The sequence below is a fragment of the Periophthalmus magnuspinnatus genome, chromosome 22 (genome assembly GCF_009829125.3).
Source record: "Periophthalmus magnuspinnatus isolate fPerMag1 chromosome 22, fPerMag1.2.pri, whole genome shotgun sequence".
NCBI classification, from domain to species: Eukaryota; Metazoa; Chordata; class Actinopteri; order Gobiiformes; family Gobiidae; genus Periophthalmus; species Periophthalmus magnuspinnatus.
The window spans coordinates 27,349,161-27,360,546 of record NC_047147.1 but is presented as its reverse complement, the minus strand read 5'-3'; the positions used below and the strand labels follow the sequence as shown (position 1 = coordinate 27,360,546).

General features: G+C 44.5%; 3 protein-coding genes across 3 annotated transcripts; all 3 read right to left on the bottom strand.

The window, feature by feature from the left end:
• Positions 1-211: 211 nt before the first annotated feature.
• On the bottom strand, positions 212-1,938 carry LOC129456163 (tripartite motif-containing protein 16-like). Its single transcript, XM_033988020.2, has one exon. The coding sequence runs from the start codon at positions 1,904-1,906 to the stop codon at positions 239-241; it is 1,668 nt and encodes a 555-aa protein (XP_033843911.2). The 5' UTR covers positions 1,907-1,938; the 3' UTR covers positions 212-238.
• A 2,035-nt stretch (positions 1,939-3,973) lies between these two features.
• Positions 3,974-5,650, bottom strand: LOC117390311 (tripartite motif-containing protein 16-like). Its single transcript, XM_033988017.2, has one exon. The coding sequence runs from the start codon at positions 5,645-5,647 to the stop codon at positions 3,974-3,976; it is 1,674 nt and encodes a 557-aa protein (XP_033843908.2). The 5' UTR covers positions 5,648-5,650.
• A 2,482-nt stretch (positions 5,651-8,132) lies between these two features.
• LOC117390312 (tripartite motif-containing protein 16-like) lies at positions 8,133-9,809 on the bottom strand. Its single transcript, XM_033988018.2, has one exon. It carries the CDS (start codon positions 9,804-9,806, stop codon positions 8,133-8,135), a length of 1,674 nt encoding a protein of 557 aa, XP_033843909.2. The 5' UTR covers positions 9,807-9,809.
• Positions 9,810-11,386: the final 1,577 nt, after the last annotated feature.

Below are 11,386 nucleotides of genomic sequence, written 5' to 3'. Positions count from 1 at the left end.
ACTAGTTCTGATATAGACCATAACAAAAACTATATATATTCAGAAAAGGTAAAGAATATTTAGTTTGTTTTTTGTTTTTGTTTTTTTAAATGAGAGTCTAGTTTTGATACTAGTGTTAGATTAGATTAGTGTCTAGGTCCTATTTTTAGTCGACCCTCATAAAGAATTGTTTTAAATTTAACACTTTGTTTCAAATTAAAAGGATAAATCTGATCTCAAACTGTGGAGAAAAAAGCTGCTATTTGAGTTGAGGGAAATGTGCAGTGTCTCTAAAAGCATTCCAGTCAAAACCCAGCCCAGCATAGAGAGGCTGAGTGAACCTGGTCTTGACTCTGTGGATGAGGCTCATGGTATTTTTAGAGACTCTGTAAAACGACAGAACCCCTGCACTGTGGTCCAGGTAAACCCCGATTCTGGACGAGGTCGGACCTGAGATCTTGGACCAGACAGAGTTAAATTCAAATGAATATCTTGTTTTGTCACAGACTAAGGCCCAGGATTTATCATTGCCTCCAAATAAAATATCAGTGGAGTTTCCTTTTCTCTGAATATCCTTGTATGAAACTGCTACACAGACACACTCCCCACTCCACTCCACCTCCCAGTAACAGCGTCCCCTCAGACCCTCTCTGCTCAGGACCTGACACCAGTCACTGAATCTGTCTGGATGATCAGGGTAATTTTGATGTTTACCCATAACTCTTACTCTTCTGTCTCCATCAATCACAGACAGTCTGGTGTTCGCTGTGTTTGGATCCAGAGTGATTTCTGTAGAGTATTGTAAGAAGTCCTCTCTGGAGCTGGGTTCAGCTGGTGACAGTGAAACATCGACTGGACTCAGAGCCAGTGAGACATTGGTCAGACCCTCCTCCAGAGTGAGCTGGACTTTGTCCCTGAGCGCTGACACAGCTCTGGTCACATCCTCAAAGTTTCTCTGAGGCCCTGTTTGAATCCTGACTGGCTCTGTGCTCTGTGTGTCTGTGGACAGTGAAGTGTAGAGCTGTAGAAACTGGTTATGATCCTGGGTGAGGGTCAGTGTGTCCAGCTCAGAGAGGCTCCTCTTCAGCTCACTCACGTCCTGCTGCACTTGGTCCTGGAGCTCTTGGACTCGGCTCAGTTGGGTCTGCTCCTGGGAGCGGATCTGCTGCTCCACTTCAGAGCGTCTTTTCTCCAGGAGAAGGACCATGTCTCTGAAGCTGTCCTGGTTGTGCTGCAGTGCTGTCTGGGCAGAGCGGCTAATCTTCTTGGCTTCCTGTTGGAGCCTCTGGAGGTCTGTCTCTTTGTGCTGGAGGCTCTGGAGCAGCAGGGCCCTCCTGGCCGGCAGCTCTGCCTGCCTCTGAGCCCTCTCTGAGGCAGAGGACACTATGTCGTGGCCCTTGTGCTGGTCCACAGAGCAGAGGTAGCAGATGCTCTGCTGTTCAGTGCGGCAGAACATCTTCTTCACTTCGTCGTGTTGAGAGCAGATGTTTTCCTGGAGTGTGTGTGACGGTGCCACCAGCTGGTGTTTCTTTAACGCTGCTGCTTCATGATGAGGCTGTAGGTGGCGCTCACAGTAAGAGGCCACACACTGCAGACAGGACTGGACAGCTCTCAGCTTCCTCCCAGTGCACACATCACAGGACACATCCTCAGGTCCGGCATAGCAGTGGTCAGCAGGGGGCGCTGTCTTCTTCATCTGCTCTACTACAGCTGCTAACAGGATGTTTTTACCCAGGGCAGGCCTGGGGCTGAAGCTGAGGCGACATTCAGGACAGCTGTAGAGCTGCTTCTCGTCCTCTTGGTCCCAGTGCTGTTGGACACAGTTCCTGCAGTAGCTGTGTCCACAGGGAATAGTCACAGGATCCTTCAGTAGATCCAAACACACGGAGCAGGAAAAGGCTTCTGTGTCGAGTGCTTTCTGCGCCATCTCTGCTGGATCTGAAACAGTTTCGATTTGACACATATGAAACTTAAGAGTGAGAGCTGTGGGAGGAGCCAGGCCGTGTGGGAGGAGCCGAGCTGCACCACTGCTCTGTGTAGATCTGAGGAGGAAGCACCGAGCACCAACACTTAAAGACAAACACACATTTTATTATAGATTAAGATTGTCATTTTTTTTACTTTCTAACATCAGTCCTTTGAGGTTGGAAAAAAAGAAAAACTCAATTAAAATTATCATCATTTTTATTATTATTATCATCATTATTATCATTAACAGGTTGTACAGGTCTTGTCATGGCTCAGGCTCGTTTGTCTCTTGGGAGGGAGTGTTGCTCTGCGTCTCCTCTCTGGGTCGGCCTACACTCTTCACACACTGGCGTCTCTGCCTGTTGCTCCGCCTCCTGGTCACATGCAGAGGTGTGTAGTACTCAGTTACATTTACTAGAGTAACTTTTAAAGAAACTATGCTTTCCAGAGTACATTTCTAGCATCATTCTTTTACTCCTACTTGAGTAATATATTTGACAATGTCACAGTACTTTTACTTACAGTAAATACAAAATACTCAGCTTTGAACGTTTAGAACTTTTGACCAACTCTGTGGGAAATATAACAATGTAAAGGGAGACTTCTTCAAATATTTGCAAATTCGCAGCTTTGTGAAACAATGTTCCCGTCTTTCCCCTGTCAGCCTCATGAGTATGAACCTGATATTGTGCTTTTACAGGACCCTCTGAAGAAAGACACGATCTCTAAAATCTGCAATGACCTGATGGATTTGTGAAATATTCCTACACTGGACCATCTAAATGAAGCTTGAACAGGACATTGGGGTGAATATCACTGACATTAAATGGACAGAGCCTCACTTGCTCAAACCTTCAGGAGTTGTCCAAAAATGTCCCCCTGTTGGACAAAAATAATTCATATACTGTCAGATGTTTGTCAGTTACGGTTTGGTCCTGGTTCTGAGCTCAGGCTGTTTGGTGTGTCCTCAGTTGCTGCAAATCTTCAGTGGACATTTTTCACATTTTTCACATTTTTGTGTTTCAATAATGGCACTTCCTCATTCATTTGTACAGAGCAGGTTCCATTTTACGACTTTACTTTGTATTTTATGTGTGGGGACAGAAAAGGACACATGAAAACAAACAGATTCATGAGTTTATTGCTGATTTAAAGAGTGTGATGTCTTCACCATTGTATTACCAGTGTTCTCCATTATGTGACCCTGACAAACTTTTACAATTATCACCTTCCTGTCTCCATGGAGATGTTATCCCTTTGCCTATATGTTCCACAGTATGGCATTAAACTTATCTATGTCCACTGAGACAAACAGGTGATGCTTCAAAGTCAAGTTAAAGGTCAGAACTATGGAGAGGCGAGCAGGCTTACAACAGGAACACATGTTTTTCAAGGTATTTTGAACAGATAGATCAGTTTAATGCCATACTGTGGAACATTCCAGACAAAGCAGTGACATCTCCACAAGGACAAGGCAGCAGACCATCCACCACAAAAGTTACATAGTGCAACTTTAAAACTCAATAAAAACATATTGAAAATCTAAATATAAAATCTAATTCCACACATTTCATCTTTTATCTCATTTATCACAAAATAATTAAAATAGTGCAGCTGAAACAACATTTTTATAGGAAAAAAAAAAACAATTTTAAAATTTCCAAACTGATTTTGATTCCACAGAAATGATAAAAACAGGATTTCTGTCGACAAAAGAATCACATTTTCAACACAAAATAATATATATTTTTCTAGTTTCTAATTGAAATTCTAATATTCCCATGTCGTCTTAGACTAGTTCTGATATAGACCAAGACTAAATATATATATATTCAGAAAAGGTAAAGAATATTTACAGTTTGTTTTTGTTTTTTTAAATGAGAGTCTAGTTTTGATACTAGTGTTAGATTAGATTAGTGTCTAGGTCCTATTTTTAGTCGACCCTCATAAAGAATTGTTTAAAATTTAACACTTTGTTTAAAATTAAAAGAACAAATTTGATCCCAAACTGTGGAGAAAAAAGCTGCTATTTGAGTTTAGGGAAATGTGCAGTGTCTCCAACATTGTAGTTAAAACCCAGCCCAGCATAGAGAGGCTGAGTGAACCTGGTCTTGACTCTGTGGATGAGGCTCATGGTATTTTTAGAGACGCTGTAAAACGACAGAACCCCTGCACTGTGGTCCAGGTAAACCCCGATTCTGGACGAGGTCGGACCTGAGATCTTGGACCAGACAGAGTTAAATCCAAATGAACATCTTGTTTTGTCACAGACTAAGGCCCAGGATTTATCATTGCGTCCAAATAAAACATGAATAGATTTTCCTTTTCTCTGAAAATCTTTGTATGAAACTGCTACACAGACCCACTCCCCACTCCACTCCACCTCCCAGTAACAGCGTCCCATCAGACCCTCTCTGCTCAGGACCTGACACCAGTCACTGAATCTGTCTGGATGATCAGGATAATTTTGGCCTTGCCTCAAAACAACTGCTCTTCTGTCTCCATCAATCACAGACAGTCTGGTGTTCGCTGTGTTTGGATCCAGAGTGATTTCTGTAGAGTATTGTAAGAAGTCCTCTCTGGAGCTGGGTTCTGCTGGTGACAGTGAAACATGAACTGGACTCAGAGCCAGTGAGACGTTGGTCAGACCCTCCTCCAGAGTGAGCTGGACTTTGTCCCTGAGCGCTGACACAGCTCTGGTCACATCCTCAAAGTTTCTCTGAGGCCCTGTTTGAATCTTGACTGGCTCTGTGCTCTGTGTGTCTGTGGACAGTGAAGTGTAGAGCTGTAGAAACTGGTTATGATCCTGGGTGAGGGTCAGTGTGTCCAGCTCAGAGAGGCTCCTCTTCAGCTCACTCACGTCCTGCTGCACTTGGTCCTGGAGCTCTTGGACTCGGCTCAGTTGGGTCTGCTCCTGGGAGCAGATCTGCTGCTCCACTTCAGAGCGTCTTTTCTCCAGGAGAAGGACCATGTCTCTGAAGCTGTCCTGGTTGTGCTGCAGTGCTGTCTGGGCAGAGCGGCTGATGTCCTGGGCCTCCTGTTGGAGCCTCTGGAGGTCTGTCTCTTTGTGCTGGAGGCTCTGGAGCAGCAGGGCCCTCCTGGCCGGCAGCTCTGCCTGCCTCTGAGCCCTCTCTGAGGCAGAGGACACTATGTCGTGGCCCTTGTGCTGGTCCACAGAGCAGAGGTAGCAGATGCTCTGCTGTTCAGTGCGGCAGAACATCTTCTTCACTTCATCGTGTTGAGAGCAGATGTTTTCCTGGAGTGTGTGTGACGGCGCCACCAGCTGGTGTTTCTTTAACGCTGCAGCTTCATGATGAGGCTGTAGGTGGCGCTCACAGTAAGAGGCCACACACTGCAGACAGGACTGGACAGCTCTCAGCTTCCTCCCACTGCACACATCACAGGACACATCCTCAGGTCCGGCATAGCCGTGGTCAGCAGGGGGCGCTGTGAGCCCAGTCTTCTTCAACTGTTCTACTAAATCTGCTAACAGGATGTGTTTGACCAGGGCAGGCCTGGGGCTGAAGCTGAGGCGACATTCAGGACAGGTGTAGAGCTGCTTCTTGTCCTCTTGGTCCCAGTGCTGTTGGACACAGTTCCTGCAGTAGCTGTGTCCACAGGGAATAGTCACAGGATCCTTCAGTAGATCCAAACACACGGCGCAAGAAAAGGCTTCTGTGTCGAGTGCTTTCTGCGCCATCTCTGCTGGATCAGAAACAGTTTCGTTTTGACACATATGAAACTTAAGAGTGAGAGCTGTGGGAGGAGCCAGGCCGTGTGGGAGGAGCCGAGCTGCACCACTGCTCTGTGAGGAAGCAGGACGCCCCGAGCCACAACACTTAAAGGCACACACATGTTTTATTATGGATTAAGATTAGACGCTGAACATGTAGAGACGGTTTCAGCAGTCGTCATGTGGACAATGTTTTTGCAATAAGGATGTTTCAACTCACATCCAGACGCCTTTTTAAATATGGTGGAATTTGCCTGAAACAAAAGACAAAGTTAAAATCTCTAAAATGTGTCTACTCCATTCAGTTTAGTGAATAGTGCAGTGAGCGTTATATTGGAGAAACTAAACAGCTGCTCCATAAGAGAATGAACCAAAACCGAGAAAGAGCAGCTCAGGACCACAGTCTGCTGTTCATCTCCATCTCAAAGACACTAACTACTCCTGTGAAGAGAGTGACGTTCAGATCTGAGCCAGAGAAAAGAAATGTTTGAGATGAGAGTTAAAGAAGATATTTTTGTTAGGAAAGACAATCCTTCCTTAAACAGAAATGGGGTCCTGAGACATAATCTCTCCATCCTCTGACCCAGAACAATGAGAACAATCACAGGGTCGTTAAGGGCTGAATAGAGTAGTCTCAGCTGAAACTGGAAACAAAAGCTGTTTACACTTTCAGTTTAATTAGCCCCTCCCTTGAGACAGATATAAGGCAGTGTCCAGTAGTAATATAGCCAGAACTGACAAAGAAGCGGCTTTGATGAAGCAGCAAAATGAAATTTTAACTTCTTCTTTTGCTCTGGATCAGACCTGGACGACTGAGGGTTTACACAGAGAACTGGCCTGAAGTTGTGGGCTTTAACCAAACCTAAGTTCAATAACTACCCCCAAATGGGAGGAGTCTTAGAGTTAAACAGACGTATCTATATTTACCTCCTGTACATTATTATAGGTTGTTGTGTCCCTGTTATGTATTGACTGTTTTAACACTCCTCCCTTTGACGCTGGACTCAACTCTTATCATTATTATTTTAATTATTAACAGGTTGTACAGGTCTTGTTATGGGTCAGGCTCGTGTGGTTCTTGGGAGGGAGTGTTGCTCTGCGTCTCCTCTCTGTGTCTTCCTGCCTGTTGCTCCGCCTCCTGGTCACATGGGCCATAAAAGCAGGAAGTGGCCCAGCTCTGTCTCTCTGGTCCTGTTCGGTCTCGTCCTATCTCTGCTGCTCGGACTTTACACTCTACACAAACAACACACACACCGCACTACACCACTGACAACAACACACTCACAACCTCTGACCTTCTTTTGTCTAAATATAATTCTTAGCTGCTCTTACTTTTCTAAATCAGCTCTTTTTTTAAGCAGAGCAAAACATTCTATGGACTCCACATTCTCATATTTAATCTTTTGTCTTTAAGTCATTACGACAGACAACAATCACGTGTTTGTGTTTTAATAATGGCACTTCCTCGTTCATTTGTACAGAGCAGGTTCCATTTTACGACTTTACTTTGTATTTTATGTGTGGGGACAGAAAAGGACACATGAAAACAAACAGATTCATGAGTTTATTGCTGATTTAAAGAGTGTGATGTCTTCACCATTGTATTACCAGTGTTCTCCATTATGTGACCCTGACAAACTTTTACAATTATCACCTTCCTGTCTCCATGGAGATGTTATTCCTTTGCCTATATGTTCCACAGTGTGGCATTAAACTTATCTATCTCCACTGAGACAAACAGGTGATGCTTCAAAGTCAAGTTAAAGGTCAGAACTATGGAGAGGCGAGCAGGCTTACAACAGGAACACATGTTTTTCAAGGTATTTTGAACAGATAGATCAGTTTAATGCCATACTGTGGAACATTCCAGACAAAGCAGTGACATCTCCACAAGGACAAGGCAGCAGACCATCCACCACAAAAGTTACATAGTGCAACTTTAAAACTCAATAAAAACATATTGAAAATCTAAATATAAAATGTAATTCCACACATTTCATCTTTTATCTCATTTATCACAAAATAATTAAAATAGTGCAGCTGAAACAACATTTTTATAGGAAAAAAAAAAACAATTTTAAAATTTCCAAACTGATTTTGATTCCACAGAAATGATAAAAACAGGATTTCTGTCGACAAAAAAATCACATTTTCAACACAAAATAATATATATTTTTCTAGTTTCTAATTGAAATTCTAATATTCCCATGTCGTCTTAGACTAGTTCTGATATAGACCAAGACTAAATATATATATATTCAGAAAAGGTAAAGAATATTTACAGTTTGTTTTTGTTTTTTTAAATGAGAGTCTAGTTTTGATACTAGTGTTAGATTAGATTAGTGTCTAGGTCCTATTTTTAGTCGACCCTCATAAAGAATTGTTTAAAATTTAACACTTTGTTTAAAATTAAAAGAACAAATTTGATCCCAAACTGTGGAGAAAAAAGCTGCTATTTGAGTTTACGGAAATGTGCAGTGTTTCCAACATTGTAGTTAAAACCCAGCCCAGCATAGAGAGGCTGAGTGAACCTGGTCTTGACTCTGTGGATGAGGCTCATGGTATTTTTAGAGACTCTGTAAAACGACAGAACCCCTGCACTGTGGTCCAGGTAAACCCCGATTCTGGACGAGGTCGGACCTGAGATCTTGGACCAGACGGAGTTAAATCCAAATGAACATCTTGTTTTGTCACAGACTAAGGCCCAGGATTTATCATTGCGTCCAAATAAAACATCAATAGATTTTCCTTTTCTCTGAAAATCTTTGTATGAAACTGCTACACAGACCCACTCCCCGATCCACTCCACCTCCCAGTAACAGCGTCCCATCAGACCCTCTGTGCTCAGGACCTGCCACCAGTCACTGAATCTGTCTGGATGATCAGGATAATTTTGGCCTTGCCTCAAAACAACTGCTCTTCTGTCTCCATCAATCACAGACAGTCTGGTGTTCGCTGTGTTTGGATCCAGAGTGATTTCTGTAGAGTATTGTAAGAAGTCCTCTCTGGAGCTGGGTTCTGCTGGTGACAGTGAAACATGGACTGGACTCAGAGCCAGTGAGACGTTGGTCAGACCCTCCTCCAGAGTGAGCTGGACTTTGTCCCTGAGCGCTGACACAGCTCTGGTCACATCCTCAAAGTTTCTCTGAGGCCCTGTTTGAATCCTGACTGGCTCTGTGCTCTGTGTGTCTGTGGACAGTGAAGTGTAGAGCTGTAGAAACCGGTTATGATCCTGGGTGAGGGTCAGTGTGTCCAGCTCAGAGAGGCTCCTCTTCAGCTCACTCACGTCCTGCTGCACTTGGTCCTGGAGCTCTTGGACTCGGCTCAGTTGGGTCTGCTCCTGGGAGCAGATCTGCTGCTCCACTTCAGAGCGTCTTTTCTCCAGGAGAAGGACCATGTCTCTGAAGCTGTCCTGGTTGTGCTGCAGTGCTGTCTGGGCAGAGCGGCTGATGTCCTGGGCCTCCTGTTGGAGCCTCTGGAGGTCTGTCTCTTTGTGCTGGAGGCTCTGGAGCAGCAGGGCCCTCCTGGCCGGCAGCTCTGCCTGCCTCTGAGCCCTCTCTGAGGCAGAGGACACTATGTCGTGGCCCTTGTGCTGGTCCACAGAGCAGAGGTAGCAGATGCTCTGCTGTTCAGTGCGGCAGAACATCTTCTTCACTTCATCGTGTTGAGAGCAGATGTTTTCCTGGAGTGTGTGTGACGGCGCCACCAGCTGGTGTTTCTTTAACGCTGCAGCTTCATGATGAGGCTGTAGGTGGCGCTCACAGTAAGAGGCCACACACTGCAGACAGGACTGGACAGCTCTCAGCTTCCTCCCACTGCACACATCACAGGACACATCCTCAGGTCCGGCATAGCCGTGGTCAGCAGGGGGCGCTGTGAGCCCAGTCTTCTTCAACTGTTCTACTAAATCTGCTAACAGGATGTGTTTGACCAGGGCAGGCCTGGGGCTGAAGCTGAGGCGACATTCAGGACAGGTGTAGAGCTGCTTCTTGTCCTCTTGGTCCCAGTGCTGTTGGACACAGTTCCTGCAGTAGCTGTGTCCACAGGGAATAGTCACAGGATCCTTCAGTAGATCCAAACACACGGCGCAAGAAAAGGCTTCTGTGTCGAGTGCTTTCTGCGCCATCTCTGCTGGATCAGAAACAGTTTCGTTTTGACACATATGAAACTTAAGAGTGAGAGCTGTGGGAGGAGCCAGGCCGTGTGGGAGGAGCCGAGCTGCACCACTGCTCTGTGAGGAAGCAGGACGCCCCGAGCCACAACACTTAAAGGCACACACATGTTTTATTATGGATTAAGATTAGACGCTGAACATGTAGAGACGGTTTCAGCAGTCGTCATGTGGACAATGTTTTTGCAATAAGGATGTTTCAACTCACATCCAGACGCCTTTTTAAATATGGTGGAATTTGCCTGAAACAAAAGACAAAGTTAAAATCTCTAAAATGTGTCTACTCCATTCAGTTTAGTGAATAGTGCAGTGAGCGTTATATTGGAGAAACTAAACAGCTGCTCCATAAGAGAATGAACCAAAACCGAGAGAGAGCAGCTCAGGACCACAGTCTGCTGTTCATCTCCATCTCAAAGACACTAACTACTCCTGTGAAGAGAGTGACGTTCAGATCTGAGCCAGAGAAAAGAAATGTTTGAGATGAGAGTTAAAGAACATATTTTTGTTAGGAAAGACAATCCTTCCTTAAACAGAAATGGGGGCCTGAGACATAATCTCTCCATCCTCTGACCCAGAACAATGAGAACAATCACAGGGTCGTTAAGGGCTGAATAGAGTAGTCTCAGCTGAAACTGGAAACAAAAGCTGTTTACAGTTTCAGTGTAATTAGCCCCTCCCTTGAGACAGATATAAGGCAGTGTCCAGTAGTAATATAGCCAGAACTGACAAAGAAGCGGCTTTGACGAGCAGCAAAACGTCTTCTGTCCTACGACGATTTGTCCAGTTACAGATTTGAACTTCTTCTTTTGCTCTGGATCAGACCTGGACGACTGAGGGTTTACACAGAGAACTGGCCTGAAGTTGTGGGCTTTAACCAAACCTGAGTTCAATAACTCCCCCCAAATGGGAGGAGTCTTAGAGTTAAACAGACGTATCTATATTTACCTCCTGTACATTATTATAGGTTGTTGTGTCCCTGTTATGTATTGACTGTTTTAACACTCCTCCCTTTGACGCTGGACTCAACTCTTATCATTATTATTTTAATTATTAACAGGTTGTACAGGTCTTGTTATGAGTCAGGCTCGTGTGGTTCTTGGGAGGGAGTGTTGCTCTGCGTCTCCTCTCTGTGTCTTCCTGCCTGTTGCTCCGCCTCCTGGTCACATGGGCCATAAAAGCAGGAAGTGGCCCAGCTCTGTCTCTCGGTGTCTCCAATCTCGGACTTTACACTCTACACAAACAACACACACACCGCACTACACCACTGACAACGACACACTCACAACCTCTGACCTTCTTTTGTCTAAATATAATTCTTAGCTGCTCTTACTTTTCTAAATCAGCTCTTTTTTTAAGCAGAGCAAAACATTCTATAGACTCCACATTCTCATATTTGATCTTTTGTCTTTAAGTCATTACGACAGACAACAATCACGTGTTTGTGTTTTAATAATGGCACTTCCTCGTTCATTTGTACAGAGCAGGTTCCATTTTACGACTTTACTTTGTATTTTATGTGTGGGGACAGAAAAGGA

What these genes read in the sequence shown, in the direction of transcription:
- LOC117390311 (XM_033988017.2), bottom strand. Translation starts at nt 5,647, where the DNA reads ATGGCGCAGAAAGCACTCGACACAGAAGCCTTTTCTTGCGCCGTGTGT.
- LOC129456163 (XM_033988020.2), bottom strand. Translation starts at nt 1,906, where the DNA reads ATGGCGCAGAAAGCACTCGACACAGAAGCCTTTTCCTGCTCCGTGTGT.
- LOC117390312 (XM_033988018.2), bottom strand. Translation starts at nt 9,806, where the DNA reads ATGGCGCAGAAAGCACTCGACACAGAAGCCTTTTCTTGCGCCGTGTGT.